This window comes from Ptychodera flava, chromosome 20 (genome assembly GCF_041260155.1).
Source record: "Ptychodera flava strain L36383 chromosome 20, AS_Pfla_20210202, whole genome shotgun sequence".
Taxonomy (NCBI): Eukaryota; Metazoa; Hemichordata; class Enteropneusta; family Ptychoderidae; genus Ptychodera; species Ptychodera flava.
In genome coordinates, this window is record NC_091947.1 from 31,813,869 (window position 1) to 31,837,348 (window position 23,480).

Genomic DNA, 23,480 nt, shown 5'->3' on the forward strand with positions numbered 1-23,480 from the left:
TGTTTTTACGCACAAGAAGGGCAAATATGACCACCACTCACCCTTTTAATCATCGGAGAGATCTTCACCATGTATTGGATGAGCATATGGTATATATAAGACCGCGGTGGAGAAATAACCAGTGCGCGGCATTTTTGACATGCCTCTCTAGTCTATTACGTGCACTGTGGAATCGAATGACATGGTCTCGTTTGCGGAACAAAGGTTGGTGGGAAGTTCAGCGTACATGGAATGATATTAAAATGTAAAGACTGGATTGAAAACTTTCGATAGGTGTAAACTTTAGTTTCAAACGTCGTTTGTTTTGTGCGAATAGGGTGACTAGTTCAACTTCGATCCATAGCGGAGGCCTGGTCAACTGGGACCAGGGCCGACGTAACGTGTCCACACTGGCGATTTGCGTCGGACCAAATTTTGCGTCGGCCCTGAGTCGGCCCTGAACCCCCCCTTCTAACCGGGACCAAACTGAGTCGGCCCAGGGCCGACTCAGCGTGTCCACATTGGTCTTTTACGTCGGCCCCGGCCCTGGTCGGGACCTGGGCCGACGCAAAGTCGTCAATCTGAACGTACCACTCTATTTATATTCTGTATTTTTTGTAAATGGCATAACTATGTGTCTGTATAAAAATGGAAACCTATTAGTGTAGCATTTGAGAGTATTCTAAGCACAGCAGCAACAACAGACGTGTACCTGTTATAAAAATATAAATACCCACAAGTAGGAAACCTCACAACTCACTTCACCTTTTCTGGGATGATTTTTCTTTATCTGAGGCAATTAATGATTTCAGAAGTTTATAAACAAAGAAACAAGTTGCATCCATACCAATATTGTAGAATGGAGATAAAGTGTTTTTATAGAGGTATTACTGTTACTTTTTTGCTTGTCAGCCATGGTCATCATGAGCTGAGTTACTTGTCAATTGCATAGAGGTTGTATAAGAGTCCCACAATGGGTGGCCCATGAGCAACATGAAAGATATTCACAAAAACATGTAAAAGTTTATTCATCTACGGTACCTTTAGCAAACTGCAATATTCTGCAAAGAATTAGTCTGGGCATTTTTAGAGAAAGTGATATGTGGGAAAGTGAAATTGATACCCTCCGTGTGGTTCCAAAATCCAAGACAGCCAAAGCTGATCCACCTCACAGATTGACAACAAATTTCCAATCTAATGTGAACTACTATTACAAATTAGATCTACACAGATAGTTGTGTGCTATAAAACAACTTACGATAGAACAGACTGATTTTTTTCACAGTAGAGCTTTATCCTATTCATGTTAAGGCTTGATTGAATAAGTTTCTTTAACAAATTAAAAGACACTCTGTGCAGTGTTACACATCCAGATGATCAAAGTATGATAAAGTGCCTTATCTGATGTGAAGTTCTCTTGATGTATGTGATTTCTTATAAACTACAAACTGGAAGCTTAGCTTTTCGTAAACTGTTATTAAGATTTATACCATGAAAATCATTGCACTTGACTTCTCTTTACACTGAGTGGTTCTGTTTATATTAGCAACAGAGAAAAATGTAAATCAGCTAATTTTGAAAACTGATTAATTGGAGTAAACTTTATTGTATGAATGATCACAATGTCATTAAAAAGACTACATTTTTCTTTTCTGTCATGTAAGCTTTGTATATTTTTGTATGAAATTCAGTATCATACTTGTATATTTATCTGGAAGACACGTTAAGTGGTTTTGCTGTTGACATGTATCTGGGTAAGTTTAGTGTAGAACTGAATGATTTAAGGTTCATAGGGAGAAATCCATTCCTCAATGTTTCATGGAACTATGAATTTTCCAAGGACCTGTAGAACAAACACCTAACAGGGGTCATACATTTTGATCTCAGCTGTACATTTGTCACATTATTGTTCAATGAAATTACCACGTGATTGATGACTTAATTGGTAAGCCATGAAATGAGTTCAACATGAATGTGTTTGATATCATTTACTATCATGTTATAAACTTCCTAGTAACTGTAATGTCACCCTGTCAATTGAATGAATAAAAAAAATATGTCTCTAGATGCTGTGAGTCTTATTTATACTTAAAACTATCTACTGTTGATTGACCAATCAGAGTGCTCAATTCAGGGTGTTTTATGTATAGGATAAAGCCCGAGTACTTGGGCTCTTCTGGTATATAAAGTCCAACCAACGATAAAATGTCTCGGCCTGCGGCCTCGACATTTTATCGTAGGGTTGGACTTATATACCAGAAGAGCCCGAGTACGAGGGTTTTATCCGACTTAAAAACTATCGCCCCTAACTGATATATTTTCGTTTTCAGTGTGTTTACGTCAACCGTCCCCTTTGTCAATGTAACATGTTTAGGATATAAATTAAAACTTTTATTTGTGAAATAGCCTTCCAGTGTAATGGAACATCCTATAAATGCCCTAGGGCACATTATATAAATGCCCTAGGGCACAGCAGATTTTGTGTTGCAGCTGGTTTCCGCTGTGTTACCAAATTTCAATATTAAAACGTACCAGATGTCTACTGATATGACCTGTTCACTTTTGATTGGACAGTACTTTACTACCGCGCTGTCATTCGTTTCTGGAATTTGGTGACCAAGGCTTTACGAGTAAGTAAAACACCCTTAATTGAGCACTCTGATTGGCCAATCAACAGTGGATAGTTTTTAATTACTCATAAAGTAAAATAAAGTTTTAATTTATATCCTAAACATGTTACATTGACAAAGGGACGGTTGACGTAAACACACTGAAAACGAAATATATCAGTTAGAGGGCGATAGTTTTTAAGTCGGATAAAACCCTCGTACTCGGGCTCTCTGGTATATAAAGTCCAACCCTACGATAAAATGTCTCGGCCTGCGGCCTGGACATTTTATCGTTGGGTTGGACTTTAATACCAGAAGAGCCCTAGTACTCGGGCTTTATCCTATACATATAGGTGATGACAGCATCTGCAAAAAAATGACAACTGTCATTGATATTTAGAACTGAGCAGCCAAGGCTCACCACAGACATAAAGAATGTACCAAAGTCAGAGATATTCTACTTTATCTTACACAACTGTGGCTTATTTGTCCTTTTTAAAGACCAGAGGCTTGTCTTTGTTAAGTAACAATGAATGGAGCCTGCATGGTACAGTTTTGATATAACAATGCTTAACAATTTAAATCACAGTGACATTTTGCAGACTTTGGTGACAAGAGAATGGTTTTTCTTTTCTCATATTCAGGAGATAAAGCACAAAGTTGTATGAATTGGATAATGTACAAGAGACTAGCCTTATGCACATTGAGTCACACAGCTAAGTGGCTGTGTGACTCACACTTCTACACATGACAAAAGTACCATAGAAAGTAGGTTTCATTGCCTTAGTATCAGCGATAATTATGGTCTATTATGTTATAGCTTTGTCAATACAAGTGAATTTTGGGATGTCAACACCCCCCCCCCCTTTCAACAGAAAACTTGGATGCACAAAATTTACAATTACAATAACATGGAAGAGTTTTCCTGAAGACAGTTTAAAAGGATTTGAAGCAAAGTTTGCTCGAAAGTGTGCAACAGGAATGTTTTCAGTATTTATTTATGTGTGCATACAAATTGTCTGAGAAGTTTTAATTAAATAACAGAATGAATGAAAAAAAAATACTTTTACCAATTTTTCAGCCTTCCGTAGATAGAGGACATTTCAATTTACCCAAGTCATTCTTACCATAGACCACTCTCTCCAGGGTCTATCTTCTCATATACAGATGAACACCATTGAAATAATTGGGGATAATTGGATCTTCACATTTTTCAAATTTCTCAAAAGGGTTAGGTGCCCTATAGCTGAATGTTGCAATATTACAAATAACTCACAAAAACAAGTGTAGACCCTAAAAAGAAAAGCAGATAAGCTTAAACTTGCAGATTAAACCGACGTGACTTCACCATCCAATTATCCCAAATTAGTTCCAATCGTGTTGGATGTTTTTTCACAATACGCGACCTACCTAATTAAGTGCTATCATGAAAACAAATGCAAAAGCAGCTACAAACAGGTTTACAATGTCAAAACGGATACGGATCAGGGATGCAGAACTGGCACTGTCAAGCAGCATACCAAGTACATTACTCAATGATCCATTGTTTGGAGCTGGTTGTAGCCCCATCAGCTGACACATCAATGGATAGACATCTACCCCATCTATTGCATCACCTTTGTAGTTTTTCTTGAAGCCAGGACCACGTGCAACGAAGATTGCTTTCATTGACATCAGACGATTGTCGTAGCCGTGGTTACCCGGCAGATTTAGTCGGAACTCACTCATGCTGGAAAGATTCTGGAATAAAAACATTATTGTTGTGAAGTTACAAATCTGAAAATATTTAGACAATAGCACCTCATCAAAAAGCAAGATTTGGAAACATCTGTAAATTCAGAATTTTTTTCTTAAATTATTAAGGAAAAATCATTAATGTCAGTGAAGATGAGGCAAAAGTAAAGTTCCACAATTAAACGTTTTTATGTTGAAAATTTAATAACAACATTTCTTTGTATCATTACAAAGTTCCTGTGGTTAATTTTTTTGTTACATTTCAGTTACCAACTCACCAAAATCAACCATGAATATGCAACCAAGCATGATAAGTGTAAAATAAAATGTTCTGCAATAATTTTGGATTTTTAATAGTTTTTACCAATTATGAGACGACGTAAAAGAACAGGCACTCGTTAGCTGGTAGTCTGCTAAATACTACTTTCGGCTCGATCTATCGATCCCGTAGTCAATATGCCCACCACTGTAACCTAAATACTCACAGTGGCGGGCATATCGACAACGGGATCGATAGATCGATCCGAAAATAGTATTTAACAGACTACCAGCTAACGAGCGCCTGTGCATAAAAGCTATTGTAGTGAGAATTCATTTCCGAACACAAAGACTGTTTTCAAATTGGTAGTTTTCTATTAGGGACCGTTCAGTTTTACGGCCGGGGGGGGGGGGGGGGGGGGGCGGCAAAATCTTGTCGCCGGTGTTCAAAAAAATGATGACCCCCCTGCATTTTTCGCGAAAAAATGATGACCCCCCCTTTGTCAGACGAAAAATTTGATGACCCCCCCCCCCCCGCTGAAAAATAACCAAAACCCATATGTCAAATTTACCTGCACGGTTTGGATTTGAACTCCGGTACGCGGCGCACTTTATTCGTGTAGCAGAGATGCCAGTGTACAAACTTCTCAGCCACATCCATGCAAACGTCTGTTAATTAGGACTACTGTAGGGCAATTTTAACTTCATTTCCACAGACAACTTATGTCCATGGACATTGTATAAAATAAACTTTATTGGAGTGGTTCGCCAAAGGCAGCCCTCTGGTTAAGAGGGTCATGGGCCATTACGTAAAGTAAACTTTATTCTAGTGGGCACCAAAGGTGGCCCACTGGTAAAAGAGGGTCGATCATGGCCATTGCATGAAGTAAACTTTACTGAACAGGGCCGCTGAAGGCGTCCGGCCGTTAAGATGGTCATGGGGTATTACAATAAAGTAAATTTATTGTAGTGGGCCGCCGCAGGCGGCCCGCCGGTAAAGAGGGTCGATCATGGCCATTGCATGAAGTAAACCTAATTGGAGTGGGCCGCCAAGGCGTCTGCCCGCTGAGAGGGTCATGGGTAATACATAAAGTATATTTATTGTATTGGGCCGCCGAAGGCGGCCCGCCGGTAAAGAGGGTCAATCATGGCCATGGCAGAAAGTGGACTTTATTGTAGGTATTATGTTTTTGAAAATGTGGTGACCCCCCCTTTCCTACCAGTGAAAAAGTGATGACCCCCCCTTCTTGGATTCCAAATTATGATGACCCCCCCCTGGATTTTGCCGGCCCCCCCCCCAGCCGTAAAAACTGAACGGTCCCTTAATTTAACCTTGAACTAAGGCAGACTTTTCTAACCCCGAAAACTCTAACACTTTTAGATAGGTTCTTGGCAAGTAGGAATTTGAAAACTATATTTTGACATTTGACAACTTGACTTCACTTCACTTTTTCCGTAGAGACAGTTTTTAAAAAATCTTTACAAGTTCAATTTTAGGATGATATTGCAAAAATCGAATGCAAACTATGAAAGATCCATTCTTACCGCAAATATCTCCCATCCCTCATCACAAACTATTAGTATCGGTTGAATTCGTCTGTTGTTTCGATAGTGCCAGTGCTCTGGGATGTCTTCCTTCAAGTACACCGTTAAGTTAGGGTGTTTTCCATTCAGGCTGTTGTATACATCCATGATTTTGTTTTCAACGGGGAGGATATTCATGACGGGACCAAACTCAGTTACCAGCTTGACGTCACCAGGATCCACGTAATCGTAAAGGTCAAGGTTGTTGCTGGTGGGTGTTTCTGCCATTCCATGGTCAGCAGTGATGATAATGTTAACGCTGTCATAAATACCTGCTTCTGTGAATCTTTCAGCCAGGTAACCGAGGAGCTCGTCCAGCTTTCGTATCTCTTCGGTCGTTTCCGGAGAGTCATACCCTTGTTCGTGACCATAGCCGTCCGGTTCATCAAAGTATAGAGCGATGAAGTCAATATTTTCTTCGGTGAACCATCGAACCACTGTATCCACGCGAGCTCTATAAGGATGACTTTCATTGTATTTTAACCAAATATCTGGATCATATCCACCGTTTGTAGCTGTCTCTCCCCCAATCCAGAAGTAGGAGGCACTACGCCCTCCTTGCTTTGAAACCGTTACCCATACGGGCTCTCCACCGTTGTCCCACCATATAGGATCTTTGTTGGACATAGCAAATGTCGCATTGAGGACGGGGTCGTACATTCTGTTGCCAACAATTCCATGGCTCTCCTGGTACAAACCTATGAGATGTCAGATGAAAATTGTATATTATGACGAAGCATGCATCGCCTGAAGGACATGCAGTCCTTGAGGTATATAATAAAAAAGAACTAGACTGTCTTCGGTTAACTTCAGCTAAATTAAAGTTCAACATTAACTTCGCTTGTACAATTTTCATTTAAACAATCGTCATGTAAATTGAAGGAGTCTGAAAAACAAAAAACCACAACGCTAACGATGTGTTAGTGTCATGGAATGACAAAAATGATCATGCTTCCGGGCACATAGGCTGTCAACTTAATACATTTCTTCATCATTTTAGACTGTGTGTAACTTAGTTCCAATCTATCAGGAAACGATGGTACAATGTCTTTCAGCAGGATGAGACTGCATATCGTTTTTAAATTATTTCAGGGATCTCACCGACGCAATGTTTCGGTAGTGCTGTAACCTTCTGGTTTGACCAAATCCGGAAGTTTTGTGTATGTGAATATAGTCGGAAAATTCATGGGACCGAGCCCGGAACATACATATATGATATGCGCTTAAGCTTGTACAACCAGGCACATTTTTCATAATAAGCTGAATTCTACAAACAAGTCTTATCAACATGAACGGAATAGATCACTGATGACCCTGTTCCTATGCCACATATCCAACGACTGACGATCAGTACGAAGCTTTCCATTGGTAATTTTGTGTCGCTCAAATGGAACAGGAAAAGTCCAGACATTTTAATATCATGATGGAACAGGATATTCAATAATGTAATTCTTAAGATTGTTCAGGTTTTTAAAGAAATAAAGTATGATGTGATGAACAAAACTCGCACAATTAAGCACACGCTTACTTCTAATATGTGCTTTTGTGTGGTTGAGAAAAGTACATGACTTTGTTAAATTTATCATTACGAGGACAATTGGTAGTATGTTGCATATATGCAACGGTAACGATTTTGTTGTGATCGTTTTTCATTTCCTGAGCCAGCGATCGATTCCATTCAAAGTTATCACGAGGACAGTTTAATGCAACATATGGACGTCAATATTTGATTTGCAATACGGTTTAATGTTGTCACACTGTCGGCTATTTTCCCGCAATAATTATATCATATCTGAGGTCGTTATTCCGACATATGTCAACAGATATCTTTAAAAAGGCACGAAGACAAGACAGCCCAGATTTACCATTAAATATCCTTGTCAGTTTGCTATCAAATTTCCGATCACGAAAATCCTGAGTACTCGTATGTTTCAGTCTTCCCAGACGCAATTACGCGAAGTTTATTGTGATGCTTTAGGAGTGTACATAGCGCAATATGGGGATAATTGTACATGAAATCCAGGCAATATTGCGCTCCTCGATAGCTTTGTCAACACGTTCGCATGACAGTCCATTCCTGACAAATATTTGGACATTTTTCACTTTTTATTTGTTATTTATTGCCATGCATGCCATATTTACCGATGCGGCTTGTTACACGAGCCCTTCCTGGCGTTTAGCGTGGTACGATATCAGTGGTTTACATCATGTCAATATCAGTATAAAATTACCGTTTTTGTCATTCTTATACTCGTAATTCATTTATCTATTTTGATTTTGAAACTGGTCAAATATATCAGATATTTGGTTAAAATACGACGACGACAAGAACAGAACTATTATATTCATAAACCTTGCCATAAATAGGGAAAAAGAACGACAACATTGGTGTATAGGCTTCAACAATGAGACCCGAACTCCTCATAGTTCGAGGTAGCCTAGTCCCTAAACGAAGTATTTTTGTCTTCGGAGGTTTTTGGCATTCGCCTATGGGCGAAGGCCAAAAATCGCCGAAGGTAAAAGTACTTCGTCTAGGGACTAGGCTAAGTTCGAGGCCGACGGGCTAAATTTAATTTATTGGAACTGCCTACAGAGACAGCAGAGACTGGCACCATCTATCTTTTGTTCGTCCAACTTGCTTAATAAATCTTTGCGAAGACGGTAGAGTAAGACTACAATCTGTGGTCAGTGGTAATACCTTCTTTCAAATTTTGGCAGGTCTGTTTGTTTGATTGTTTGTTTTACGGGTAATAAAGGTCGAAAACCATTTTCATTGTTTATCAGTGTTACTCACCTGACAACAGTACCAGCCACTAGACTGTTCAGTTTACTCGTTCATCCATGAAATATCGACCAATTTATAACAGCATGTGTACTTTACGGTATGATTTATACGGAGATAGGAAAGGTGATACGTACGAGAGCCGCAGAGGGTCATCTTACATCCTTCAAAATTTCAACTCGATCGTATTTTCTACTTCAGATATGTGAGGGCAGCTACACGAAATACACCAGTCTACTCACCTGTAACGAGTGTATAATGTGCGGGGAAGGTCTTTGTAATAAAGGTAGGGTTGAGGTGTTTCGCCTGGACGCCCTCGTTAACAAATTTATCAAAATTTGGCGTTTCGACCCGGTCTAGGTAGTCCCATCTGAAGCCGTCGAAGGAAATCAGCAAAATTTTACTTCGGAGAGAGACAGCAAAAGCTGCCACATGAGCGAGAACCAGCGAAATAAAAAGGTTCTTCATATTGGATTCAACACCCAGATTGAACACCGCTTTAGACCATAGACGACCATATGCCGAAGACAGTGGCGCGGAAAATGATGGTCTGTGGTTGGGTGGGTCTATCGTTCGCAGTCTGTGCGTTTCACATCTGACCTAAAAAGTTGAAAGTTAATAGGTTGGCCGTACAGTGTGCCTGGTGACAATTCATAAACAAACAAGTGTGACCCTTGGTATACTTACAATGAACTCAAATCTATGGTTTTTAGGGTCTATGTTCACTTGTAAATATCGTGCATATTTCGCAATCTTCGCCATTGACATTGATTTATTATCGCTAGATCACTTAGATTTATCATGGAGATAGCACACAGAGTGTTACATAGTGCTACCACCATGGATACTTTCAACAATACTTCTGAAGATAAGGCTGAAATAAGTACCATTGTGTCAAATTTAAGTATCCGTGCTTGAAGATAAAGAAAGCCCTCACGCTATGACCAAAGCAGTATTTAGGTTACCGGGTATATATGTATATGTCCACATGATATTATCATTTGCGCAAGGTGATAGCATGAGATAATAGTGCCCAGTTGCAGTATTATATAATCTTGGTAGATAGTCATATGTGGTCGGCTCCAGGCATTCAGGAAGGGCACATTCGAGCGACATTCAGAGATTAAAAGCCCAGTAGGAATATTTTTCGCCCTCGTCGCATCAGAGAGCAATTTACATAAGCATTTTGGGTGTCGACTATATTTTGATGATTATACACATATGATTGGTCACATCATAGATAGTAGAGGGAGAAAGACTACTGTCTATGGTCACTGTCACTCTCTAGATTGACAATTCGAGGTACGACAGTATTGTACAGGGAGAGCAAAAGCACTTATATTAACCATAGATCCGTTTTTAGGGTCTATGTATTAACAGAAATGTTTATACATCAAAACATGCACCCTTTGTCCTTGAAAAAAACTAAGTGAAAATATACAAAAAAGTCATAATATTCACTGATTGATGTCAATGTTTACTATTATAATTGTAGTGATAGACTAATTCAGTACTTTCTTGTTTTTTGGTTTGTTTATTTGTTATAATTACCGTAACAGTACTGATAGAGACTGATTCAGTATTTTCTTGCTTTTTGTTCGCTAAAAGGTTTCATATTCCCATTGTCTGTGATAATGCTTTTTAGTGCAATATGAGGTAAAGACTACACAAAAATGTCATTTTATTGATATGAAACAAAAAGTCGTTTATTTTCTTTTGCTTAAGTTATTTAAATATATGCGCCTTTTGAACTGAAATATAGAGGTTAAATTTGACGGTAGAAGTACAGTCAAAAGCTCCAATAATGTGTAAGTTCTTGGAGATATAGTTCTTAATTGCTTTTGTGCATTCACATTTCAGCACACGGTTTTAAATATCACAATGTCTTTTCCGTATGCTAATGCTTAGACTTGGTTCAAGTCGGTGATATTTTAAAAAATAAAATCATTTGTAGTAGTTTCTCTTTTGTCTCTAGAATTTCATACAAGACTAACTGGAATTTGGCAGCCCAGACCAGGTTTTCCTAGCAATTGAAAGTGTTACCTTTGAGTCTGGGCAGTAGTAAGTTAGTTAATAGTGAGTTAGTTTCTGCCGGGAGAAACTCCCGTGCACCCCCCTCATCGCGTTCACCCCACTCACGCGTTTCACATGAAAACAGAACACCAATTATCGCTTTCACCCACTCAAACATTCGCAAATCACCAAGTCTAGCTTGTGCACAAAATTGATGACAACTACGAATAGAAAAAACATCCCTGCTATCGAACTCGAAATGTGGTGGGATGCGCCTTGGGGACAGACATGCGCATTCACAAACTTTTACAAAACAGCTTGTGGGGGCTCATTTTGAAGCTCATGGGGTTTATAAAGTTTTCACAAGCTAATTTTTTGAAATTCGAAAATCAATTTTTCCCACCTGGTCACTTGGCGAGATGGACAACCCGCAGAGACTCGCATGTGACCCGCATTACTTTTTCGCGTGTACTTAATTACATTCCACATTCCATTCCAAATGTCAGTTCATGTAGAACACGATTGGAATTAATTTGGGATAATTGGATGGTGAAGTAATGTCTATTTGATCTGCAAATGTAAGCTCATCTGCTTTTCTTTTTGAGTTGCACACTTGCTTTTATGAGTAATTTGTAATATTGCAACATTCAGCTATAGGGCACCTAACATTTTTGAGAAATTTGAAAAATATGAAAATCCAATTATCCCAAATTAGTTCCAATCGTGTTGTAGTTAATGCTTGCAGTAAGTGAACTAAAGATCATTAAAATGATATTAAGCTAGACGAAATAAAAGTCATCATGACACCGACTTAATTTATCTAGCAGAAACATATCAAATATAATGACATATAAGTAAAGTGTGCATATTTCTTGAGCACTACGAAAACCGGTAACCGTTGTTCCTTCCCTTTATATATCGAGTTGAATTCAGTTTTCTGTATAAACGGCAGCTGTTCTTTAAAAGGTGTGCTTGATTAATCACATCGACAATGCAGTGATGTAAGTATTAGCCATACTAATACCATAATTTTCACCATAATTGACACCATTTTGCATTAACACATTTGAAATGCGAATCACGAATTTTCAGCCTGGGTACTGTCTCGGTCAGATATAGGATTGGATTATCAGCAACCTGACTATAGTCTACTACAACTAACATCGCTAGTTCACAACAACACAGCAGGCGTAAAAGGCTTTTATTAAATTAGTGAAATGCTTGTGAATCCCCGTATTCAATGTAAGGAAAAGATGTTTAAGGCGGGACGTGCATCCATGATTTAAATAGCAAAGGATGTAGTGTCTTTCTATCGAGCTTAGATTTACCTTTTCGCCTAGACTTCGGTAAAGAGATCAATGTCTATAGGTTATTTTGCAATGTACCAAAGAAGAGTGTATTATCCCAAGACTAAATGTAAAGTTCATGCCTTGGTTTTACTTAGTTGTAAAGAATTATCGTAACTATTGTCATGCATTGTTGCAGATCAGAATTCTGTAGGATTATCATGTGATCGGCTGTGATGACTTTACGGGATGTTTAGTACATGTATTAATATATTTTGACATGTTAACAGTGTATCGCAGCAGGTGGAAATATTCAAATAAGATATGTAGATTCAATGCTATATTTTGTAGATAAATAAACAAATAAATTCAAGGAAAAGTGTCATAGATCCACAAAGAACAAATTTAACCATAGAGGGCGCTGTTTCGTCGGCATGAGATCAACTTCGATGCAAGCTGTTCTACTTAAAATAATCGAAAATTCAATCATTTTCAAGGGAAGATCTCTAAAGCATCGTAAAAAACTTATGTGGCATCAAATCAATCTACGTGTGCAATTTTGTGAAAAACATACATTCACTTTTAAAACACTTCACTTCCTGAACTTCACATCATATGAATTTTCTGTATTCACAAAAATCACATGCAGACCAAAAGACACAATTCCTGATGATGGCAGTAGCATCGTAAGGGCACAAAAATTTTAGTTCTTTAGTTATTGGTACAATCATATGAGCGTGCCTATGGTTCACTGTGACCTAGTTACTGGGATAAATCAAACTTAGATTTCACGATCCGATTTTCAATTTGGCAAATTGATGCAAACTTTTCATTTGAACCAGTCTGAATTTTTGTATGAGATAAGAATGAAACTCTTTCTTTGCATTTTAACTTGTTTATGCTTTATTAATATGCAGCTATGTGTACACAGAGAAATCATCTTCCCCGAGCTGAAATGTGAGATTGTGGAGTGTGACCTAGTGAGTATGTGTGCAAGCATTGTCTGTTGGTGTAAGGTTCCACATTCAGTCCATGAATATTACTTGACTCTGAAAGTTGTGGATATGTTCCGTTTCCTATAAATAACTTAAGGATTAGAGCAGAAATCCCGCTGTTATTCCCAAAATTCAGCAGAGCATTAAAAAATGTAATGTGAATGAGTGTATTGTCAAAAGACATGAATCAGTGATATGTGAAAAATGCCTGGATATTTTATTGCTCTTGAATACAATTGTAGAATAAAAAAAATAAGTTACAGCGCAGGAAACTCTTCCACAATTACAATGTACATAAAACTGAAAATGTGCCATAGAGGGCACTCTTGCTTTCACCGCCACATACAAGTGATGTCATTTTGAGATGCCAGGCAAAATGATATATTGTGCAAATAACAACATATTTAACCAAGTGTTGCGACACATTGAGCAGTGTTTTGAATTTTTGTTGCTAGCAAATTAATCCACATACACATCTTTTACAAGTTTGGTGGGAGAAAACAAAAATCAAATTCAAGCATATTTTGGAATACAATGATGGTGACAGATTATCTGAAGCCCTTGGAGCAATATTTGCCTCCAAGAGTCCATGGTTGAAGACTACAACAGATGAAAAATATTTCATTTTAAATGAGTAATACTGAAACTTGCTATGACATTGCCGTTATTTTCCTTCTAGAAAACAAGTATTTTTTTTTTCTTCGTAAAGTATGGTGAAATACAAATTATTAGCCTTGCAAACACAACGGATTGAGCATAATGTGCCATATTGTGTTGACAAATGAATTGGGAATGTGTCCGGACTATAATTCAGTCATCAAAAATAAAATTGGAAATTGCACACATAAAGGGTACAGGCTGTGTTGACAAATTTAAGACATCTCACACTTCAACATTATTTAGCGGTTAAAACAAAATATTTCTAAAGTAAAACAAAAATAATGAAAAAGACACAAATAGTTACAGCTTAAGCTTATGTAAGAAGCTTTTGATATGTGCAAGATATGTTGATTATCCTCAGTTTGAATGGTAATACTACAATATGACATTGAAAGACTAACTGAATAATGTGGTAACAACTTGATCCCATCGGTCTGCCGTCAATTACTTATTTTTAGCAATTGTGGCACGCAGCTTTTCTTCACTAGCACCACTGAAGCGTTCCAACTGCAAATAAAGATATGCCAATAAGTTTTAAGTTTTCTTGTAAAAGTGTAATACCATTTGTATGGGCTTGATAGTAATGTTCTAGTTGCAGAACAGAGCAGCTACCACAATATGAAGTAAGAATTGATTAAAAGAAAGATTATCAGAATTTTGTTTAAAGGTGATATGCGCCTCGAAAGTGAAAGACTTAAATTTTTGCTCAAACTTTCATCAAAGAATAGTTCAACCATTCTCTTTCAAAATCACAAACAAAAATTAGGGTTTACTGTACAAATTTTGGTAAAGAGAAACAAATTACCCAAGATTTATGGATGTTTGTAATTGAAAATGGCTGCTATCCATGTGTTCACTCTATGGAGAAGAATAAAATTTTCGATTTTTCGAAAAAAAACGAAAATGGTGAAAAGTTTTCTTACACAACTAGCTTTAAATGAACCCATACAAGAGGTAAATGAGAAAAGAATTGACTGAATACCTGTCCCTGAGGCGTATTCTACCTTAAATTGGGTATATATGTTAATTTGCTTGCCTAGAGATTAACCCAAACTTCTATCACTGTCTAGTGAAAGAGCTTATTGTTTCGAATAGAAGGAGTTATAGATTAGCTACATACACACATGTGAGTTCATGAAGGGGATAACTTGTTATGTGTGAAAGATGGCGAACAGTGGGAGATTCTATGTTCAGGTTGAAAGATATCTGGAGTGAGAGAGAACAGATATGAGCATTTGCAGAGAGTGACTGAACTTTACATGAAGCTGTTTAAAATGGTGGAACAGTGTCACCAAAAACAACAAACTTAAATCACATCCTTACCTCTTTTCCATTTTTGAAGAACACAAATGTCGGCATTGAAGAAATGTTGCATGATTGGGCAGTTTCCTATAATTTGGAAATCAAAAGAAAAGTGAATTTAGGTTAAATATGGCTGCATGTGAAAGCAATCTTCAAGAATATTTGACAATATGATAGACATGTGAGAACGAAATTTATTAGCAACCCCTGATGTTTTAAAATGTTTGTGTGTTTCTTTCTGTTTAACAATTCTAAAGTTCTATTAAAAACATGTCATTTGTTAATCAAATGCAAACAATGAGGACTAAGATAATAAATCATTTTCAAACAATCCCAACATACATGAAATCTAATGGCTGTGATTTTATAAGCGATAACATTCTTACCGAATTTTCATCGACATCCACCTTCAAAAATACAACATCTGTCATTTCTTCGGCAAGTGCCTGAAATAAATGAGAATATCACTCTGTAAACTCTTTCTGATAAGTGTGTGTAATATTTAATTTCTACAAGCACAGCCATGTGCAAGACACACAAACAAGTATGTGTAAATGTACATTGTTCCTATGTGGCTGAGTACATGCATACATATGTATATGAGATGATGTACTTGAAAGCAATTTCCTGCAGAGCTATCGTGGTGTTTACTAAAATGGACAGCTATGATGTGGTATTTTTCAGCAGTCACCATTCAGTTTTGCTAATACAACCCAGAAAGCATGTACATATTTCTGAAATATTTTAATCCCATTGGTTATTGTCCCTCTTTGGTTTTCATTGGATAACTTGGCTTAAGCACATATTTGAGGATTAAGGAATTATGATAGAATATCCCTGTCGGATACAACTGTCAACTGAAACTTTCATTGGATAATTATATTCTTGTAGATTTTATTTAGAAATAAATTCACACATAAAACATTTCTTTTGATACTTATTTTGCTAATGACATACGACAACGACAACAAAGGAAAATATTAACAGTGTAAGCTAGCCCTTGGGTTCTTGCATCATGAAAGATGGCTTACCTTGTACTTGGGGGCGATGAATTGACAAGGCCCACACCATGCTGCGGTGAAATCAACAACAACCAGCTTCGAACCAGCATTTTTCAATTCAGCATCAAAGGCATCCTGTGGGATTACAGAAAGTACATTTTTCGTCAGGAAAACTTTGGGTGAGTGGAGAATTAGTGAACACCAGGGAATATCGCCCTCTTCGTTGACACCGGACATTCAAACCATGGAGGTACTACTACCAGGTTCCTGGAGTTGCCAGTGTAGTATACATAGACAGAACTACACTGGCAACTCCAGGAACCTGTGGTTCAAACTAAGATCTTCAACTTAGTCAGTGAAGTGGAACTTGAGACTCTCTTCACTGGCTGTACGTCTGTAGTACGCGTCTCGATTCAAATTCATTCTGTATCCTCACAGCTAAAGGAGTAGAGAACAGCCTGTCTTTCAAGAATTATTGCAAGTTGGACATTTGCCGACCACTCTTCGCGTTTTCAACTAAATAAAAACACAACTACGGATCTGACGAATACTGGTGAAAGTGACACTTTTCCACCGTATATTATCGTCATATTAGTGTTGGCCTCAAAAGTCCCGGAGTCATTGCCATAAAAATAAACACACTGTCACACACTGGTATCATACATATGTGAAATGACAATAAGTTCCCCCTCCCCCCCAAAAAAGATTGTTTCTTGTCATCGAGCGCGTCATTTCAGAACCTGCGCGTTATGTCTCTTTTTGGTTACGTACTCATCAGTACAGCTATCCTTGATATCCCCGTTGCATATCAAAAATGTTAAAAAGAAAACGGAAGTATTATGCAGTCAGTGATAAAAGACAATAACTGTAGCATCAATAGTGCCTAACCAGCATTGCTATGTAAAAAAAAGAAAGAAAAAAAGAAAAAAACCGTCTCGCCGCATCAGTTTTGCTGAATGTCAAGGACCAGAACCAATTTATTTGGCCTAATATTGAGTACAATAATATTCGATAACATATAGATATCATTTACTGCAACGTCCATTGGGCGAATTGTGTTGTCATAATGCCATAAATCGACGCCATCGTCACACGTTTGCCAAGACGATCACGGCCAGACAGAGTGCTCTACATGCTAAACGGCTCGCCGACCGGACAGGACCGGACGCGTGGCAGATTATGCCATCGTGTGTACTCGATGATAACATTAATTATATCATTGAAAAGTGATATTTTACGTGATTTTATACATGTATCTTCCTGTTTTTATAAAACTAACAAGCAACCTGCAAGTATGTTGACCAAAGGCCAAAGCAACTGATGTAAAACAAAAGAATGTTTTTACGTTGTTGTTTTTATCCCATGGAAACCGCATTCCGATGTTGAATATGTATAATGTAGTCAAACATTTACCCCCGCGCGTTCGTTTGCAATTTCGCAACGATGAATGGCGTTGTGCATAAATTGTGCATAAACTGCGATTTTACATTTGTGATGCTCCAGGGTTGCCGTTGCGTTCAATGGCTCTAGCTCTAGATGAACGTCAAGTGTTTCAACGTCAGATAATCAGCCGCTCCAAGGACATGTAGTCATTGTTGAGTGCAAAGAAGTCCTTCCGCCACGAATTTACATTGAATTTTTGTATTATAATGGCTAGGGATTTAGTTTCACTTTTTAAACGCTATATTAGAAATTTTTCACTGAAGTGGTAAAGTGACTGGTTGGGAAATCTGTAGGTGTGGAACTCATAACCCTATTACAGTAAGGCTAGCACCGAACAGCAATTAAACGGTTATGGGAAAATACGAGAGAGTTGAACAAGGCCACCTGTAACTGTCATAACCTGGCTTGGATCATTGACAGTAGAAGCGCATTAGTTGTGCGGTATATCTGTAAATTTAGAACGATGACAACGAAATAAGCTTATTCAACCATTATCTCACTTCTACCGCCTATGCATATGACCTACCTACCACTGAAGATAAATTCAGTCATAGTCGGTTAAAGTTCTATACACGGCGAAGGCCGCCTTTCAGTGGCCTTCGAAGCCCTGTTTACGATGCTGTGTGTTCACGGCGATGTATGGCCTGTGGTGGGAGGCCGTACAACGCCCGGAACACACAGCATCGCACCAAGGGCCCACAAGCGACGTTGAGTTTAGTTACATCACAGCTGGCTGGACAAACCACAGGTATGGAAACGTGTTGCATGCAAAACATCTGGAACAAATGCGGCCCCTCTGAAGTTGGAGGCTGGCAACCAACACAACGATATGTATGATACATTACCTTGGTTTCAACAACGGTGGCCATGATTGACAAGATAGAATAGCACTCCTAGTCTTTAAGAGTAGTTTCTGATAACTACTACGGGTTAACAAGACTTTTATAGTCTGACAAAACGAAAGAGGTAGGCTGCTGACGCCGCTAATTGGATGACAGAGGAAAACCCTAGTCATGCCATGGTACTACCTAGGCACGTGGAAAATATTCGCAAACTTACCAACCGGTATCCCACGGCGGTGGCCTTGAGGGCGAACGTTTCAACTTGTAGGGGAGGGCCCGTAGAATTTTGGAACAGAACATTCTTCTGCCATGATAAAAATTTGCTAGCTCTGTCTACGGGTACAAAAATGTATTATTTCGAACCTGTCTACGGGTACAAATGTATTATTTCGAACCTTTTCCGTGATTTCCCTATCACTTCACTAATTTAGTACATCCTATCTTTTCAAGACTGATCGAGGCCTTCCCGGGAACATTAAAAAATCTTAAATATTTATAATTTTTTTTCTTGACAAGCAGTTTATCTTTCTAAATTTTCGATCCTCCATTAAAAATATTCACTACAACCTTATTTCCCTGCGCCGTGAAATTATGTCGTCAGAAAAGGCAAAATACGATATTTGAACATCAACGCACTGATATGAAGTTTTTCTGGTATGTTCAATATGTACTGATATGAAGTTTTTCTGGTATGTTCAATATGTACCGATATGAAGTTTTTCTGGTATGTTCAATATGTACTGATATGAAGTTTTTCTGGTATGTTCAATATGTACTGATATGAAGTTTTTCTGGTATGTTCAATATGTACTGATATGAAGTTTTTCTGGTATGTTCAATATGAAGTTTTTCTTGTATGTTCAATATGTACTGATATGAAGTTTTTCTGGTATGTTCAATATGTACTGATATGAAGTTTTTCTTGTATGTTCAATATGTACTGATATGATGTTTTTCTGTATGTTCAATATCTGAAAAGTCAGTCCCAGAGTCAAAGCAAACATGCACATTTCGTGTGATATGGTTTGAACTATTTGATACATTTAGGGGTCTGGAAGATTGAATTGGAACATTACTTTTTCTCCCTGCTTTACTTGGAATTTTTTCAACCGTGCCAATTCCAATCCTGATCTGGCAACTTTTCTTTTCACCTTACCTCCCAGAGGAATCTTTTTAGTCGCGTGCATGCACGCAAAAAAAAATACCAGAATAATTGTTCTCTTTGTTGGGATTTTTTTCTTTACAAAACTTTACACTGTTATTGACAAGCTATGGTAAGCTTGGCCCATATAATTGTAACGACAATGAACAGCCGATATCCAGTGCAGGCTATGTTGACAAGCTGAATTGAGTATTCAAGTATGTTTTAGGGAGAATCTGAAGCAGAAGCAAATCAAATAAAGAATACTACTAAATGAGTCCAACTGAACAAAATGTGTACATGAAAAACAAAAGGAATAGTATGAGTTAAAATATTAATCATAAGAGGGCGTGAAGATCTGATGAAAAAGCATGAAGTCTGCTTAAAATGGTACGCCAGAGGACGCTGAATATGAAAAGTAACTGCCGGTGCATAATTAAGCTTATGTTTTCAAGTCTATTTGCAATCTTTTTTATTTGATTTTTATTTTACTGCCATCCTTGGCTGGATTTTGTTTTCAGAGGTATTACCTCTTGGAATCTCCCCCAAAATCATGAAGACGCCCCCCCCGACATTAAATGGTCCCCCCTAAAGCGGTGGTCTAGGTACCTATTTCAAATGAGTTACAAAAATGACTGACATACGGGGCCCTTGTTTGTCATGACTCACTTTCACTTGTCAGGACGACGCGGAAGCGAATCGATTAATTACGTAATGTCTAAATTAAGGCAGGTAGAATCATGTCGTCAGTCATAAACTATTTGCCAACGTTGGCAATATTGACCTGATCGTTACAGACGTCGTGACTGCGCCCCGGACAGCCAATTTGCAATATACCCAGCGATATCATGTGCCACACACACAATTAGCTCATTAATTAGCGAAACATTTGGTCAGATGTGAAGTGTGTCTCTCTTGCTGTTATCAGCGCGACCATTTCCTGTGTCAAAAGTTGTGAAATGTAAACACATCTCCTGGTACAAATCATTTCTTTCAGGGGGTGGCTGCTCACGGTAATAACTTCGAAGTGGTAAGAATAACACAAAATTTTACATAAAATACAACACTGCTAATAAAGTATTTCTTTTCTACAAATACCGTTTCTTTTCATTTTTATAAGACCAAAGTATTGTAAGATTGAAATGCTATACGCGTTTCGTTAGCTCCCAAACCTCCTGCATTATGGTTTCTTCCAAACGAGAAATCCACTAAGCGGTCGTCAGAATTCGTGGCGGTAAAAGTTGAGTTGAAAAACTTTCGCCTTTCTGTTCGGCATCATCCGATAGCCTTCGCGCACTTTATAGATTATTAGAAATCACTAGTTGCAGTAGTTGGAAGCCGCAAGTCAGGGCAAATAAAGGAGAACGTTTTCTAACTTACACGCTATCTAAATGTAAATCGAACTAAATTTTATCGAAGTAATCAACAAAACCAATGTTACTTCACATATCGACTACTCAGAACGAAAACTAATCGATCAATTTCTTATTTAGGCATTCCCGTCTACACGAGTACACGCGACAACAATGACCACATGAACTTCAACTTGTAAATCAATGAAACGGCCCGGAATCCACACAGCCTAAAAAAAATGCGTGACATCAGCGGGTTATGTCGGAAACGGCTTCAATTATAGCAGTTTCAGTAAACTGACGAACTGCAAAGACATCATGTTTACGGAGATACCCTTTGACAAATCGAAAGCACATTTCACAAGTGTTAAACTCGGGGTTGTACGGAGGCTGAAACACTAAAGTAACTTCACGCTCGCCCAACAGTTCCCGTAGGTATGGCTCTGCGATCCGACCATGGTGGAATCCGCAATTATCCATGACAACTGTGTCGCCCGGAGATAAAATCTGATCATCTTGTTCGTCAACGACTTCCAGCGCCTCCTCAAAACAGTGGATCATTTCAAGGCCGTTCGAAGGGCCATCGAGAATATTAAAGTAATCGACGCCCCGTGCACAATGAAGGAGGTTTAGCGTGTAGTTCACGTCCGACGTGTATCGCTGGACTTCAAATGCGGGTTGACCTCTCAGACTGTGTCCATACTGTCTGTTGCCCGATGTCTTTTTGACGCCCGCTTCATCAAAAAAATGCACACTGAGGGGATCAAGTTGAGAAATGTCATCGATGTACTGCATTATTTTTCTGATGTTTCTTTCAGTCAACTGTTCAGCCGGAACACTCTGTATTTTCTTGTAGGAATAATTTAAATCTCTGCCGAGGATGTCGTAAATCGTCCTGTGTGCAGGGAGGTTTTCTTCTGTGCAGACATTTTGATTGAGCAGTTCAGATCGAATTTCGGAAACAGTCAAATTTCAAATATTCCACGAAATTCACGACTTCGGGTACGCACTTTGATCGTAGGGCTCCGCGATTCTTCGAAGGATGAACGAATCCAGTCTTAAGAAAGTGAGTTACTATGTCATGCACGGTTGTCTTCGGCATACATAGTTGATGCGCGATCTCTCGAACACTTGTCCTTTGCACTCGTGTTTGATCGACAAGTCAATGATCTTCGACCGTTTGTCGATGTCGGTTATTTTTGACATATTTGAAAGTTCCTGGCAATGAGTGACGACCGACCGGTGAAAGTTTTGACTGCACTGAACTTGGCGATGTCTGTGTAAGCGGTAATTTTACGTCACGACTGTGTTTACGTTAAACCGGAAAGGGCACTCACAATTTCAATTTCGGGGTCTCACTGAGCAGAAACTTAGAAAATGGTGTAATTAATCACTCACTCTAGGCAACGACAATAAACGAAAATGATAACTTTCTTTTTAAAATATCACAGTGTCCCATACAACTTTACCGATACAAGACGTCAAAATATGGGATCAAATGTAACAGGTTTGATGACCATATTCTGGACCGCACCTGTACAGGAAATGGTTTGATCCAGACACGTTTATTTATAGTCTGGATTCATGGGGCGCTTAGTGCGTCGGCAACGTAAACTCATGCCTGCATTCAAAGGCCTACAGCTACCGTTTAAAACGCTGAGCGATATCACTGTGTGGCCATCAACATTGCTGGGTATATTGCAAATTGGCTGTCCGGGGCGCAGTCACGGACTCTGTAAGTGGGTCAGGGCTATTTTTGAGCTGGTGACTTATCTGCATTCGATCTTTGTAATTTTAAATCGCTCATTGCTATCATTGTTTAGGGAAAAGTTGCGAAAGGAAAACAACAAACAAACAAACTAATAACGAAAATGCCGTATTTCTCTAGGGTTTCAAGCGAAACGCTGAGAGAAGGCCAACTCTAGGGTTTGCTTTGTGTTTTTGAAGATGGCTACACGAACAACGACAACAACTTCATGTACACTATTATCGTAAAAATACAGAGAGGTCGGCCAGTTGCGAGCTCGGCCAGTTAGAGCTCGGCCAGCTGGAGAAGTTGGCCAATAGGCAGACTCAGCCAGTAGGAGTATGCAACCACTTAGAACGTAAGATCCGCCATGTATTTCTATTTTTTAAGGTCCGCTAAAGTTATAGTTTAAAAGCGATCTCGATGTCATGCATGAGCGTAATGCTTGTAAACTATCCTGTTCACGCGCATACACGTGTCCCCACTACACGATGACACCAGGTCAGGGCCTACTAATTTCTACCCGTCACTGCCCGGCGTTGCCCGTCAGAAATTAACCTTCAAATTACTGTAATCAATCGATATCTCAATACCAAAACAATTGCTATTTATAAATACAAACGAAATAATAGTCTCAGACCCGAAAAACGTTGATTTACGAACCAATAGCAACGGCAATCGTGTGATCGTACATTATTACCACTTACTGTCCGACCACTGCCCGTTACTGCAATGTTAATAAGGATCAAATA

General features: G+C 38.6%; 3 protein-coding genes across 3 annotated transcripts; all 3 read right to left on the reverse strand.

Annotated features, from left to right (window-relative positions):
- Positions 1–3,091: 3,091 nt before the first annotated feature.
- LOC139120657 (ectonucleotide pyrophosphatase/phosphodiesterase family member 5-like) lies at positions 3,092–9,538 on the reverse strand. Its single transcript, XM_070685183.1, has 3 exons — positions 9,189–9,538; positions 6,126–6,862; positions 3,092–4,328 (listed from the first exon to the last, which is right to left on the reverse strand). Exons 1-3 carry the CDS (start codon positions 9,412–9,414, stop codon positions 3,999–4,001), a joined length of 1,293 nt encoding a protein of 430 aa, XP_070541284.1. The 5' UTR covers positions 9,415–9,538; the 3' UTR covers positions 3,092–3,998.
- Positions 9,539–13,434: 3,896 nt separating this feature from the next.
- Positions 13,435–18,682, reverse strand: LOC139120658 (thioredoxin-like). The gene is made up of 5 exons (XM_070685184.1): positions 18,492–18,682; positions 16,234–16,338; positions 15,589–15,648; positions 15,224–15,289; positions 13,435–14,407 (listed from the first exon to the last, which is right to left on the reverse strand). The coding sequence occupies exons 1-5, from the start codon at positions 18,513–18,515 to the stop codon at positions 14,345–14,347; spliced, it is 318 nt and encodes a 105-aa protein (XP_070541285.1). The 5' UTR covers positions 18,516–18,682; the 3' UTR covers positions 13,435–14,344.
- Positions 18,683–21,230: 2,548 nt separating this feature from the next.
- On the reverse strand, positions 21,231–21,776 carry LOC139119564 (uncharacterized). The gene has a single exon (XM_070683407.1). It carries the CDS (start codon positions 21,774–21,776, stop codon positions 21,231–21,233), a length of 546 nt encoding a protein of 181 aa, XP_070539508.1.
- Positions 21,777–23,480: the final 1,704 nt, after the last annotated feature.

Coding starts and splice junctions, on each gene's coding strand:
- LOC139120658 (XM_070685184.1), bottom strand. CDS start 18,515: ATGGCCACCGTTGTTGAAACCAAG. Junction 15,649..16,233: donor TCATCGCCCCCAAGTACAAG/GTAAGCCATCTT, acceptor CATTTATTTCAG/GCACTTGCCGAAGAAATGAC. Junction 15,290..15,588: donor TGGATGTCGATGAAAATTCG/GTAAGAATGTTA, acceptor TCCAAATTATAG/GAAACTGCCCAATCATGCAA.
- LOC139120657 (XM_070685183.1), bottom strand. CDS start 9,414: ATGAAGAACCTTTTTATTTCGCTGGTTCTCGCTCATGTGGCAGCTTTT. Junction 6,863..9,188: donor ACATTATACACTCGTTACAG/GTGAGTAGACTG, acceptor GACATCTCATAG/GTTTGTACCAGGAGAGCCAT. Junction 4,329..6,125: donor AGGGATGGGAGATATTTGCG/GTAAGAATGGAT, acceptor TTTTTATTCCAG/AATCTTTCCAGCATGAGTGA.
- LOC139119564 (XM_070683407.1), bottom strand. CDS start 21,776: ATGCAGTACATCGATGACATTTCTCAACTTGATCCCCTCAGTGTGCAT.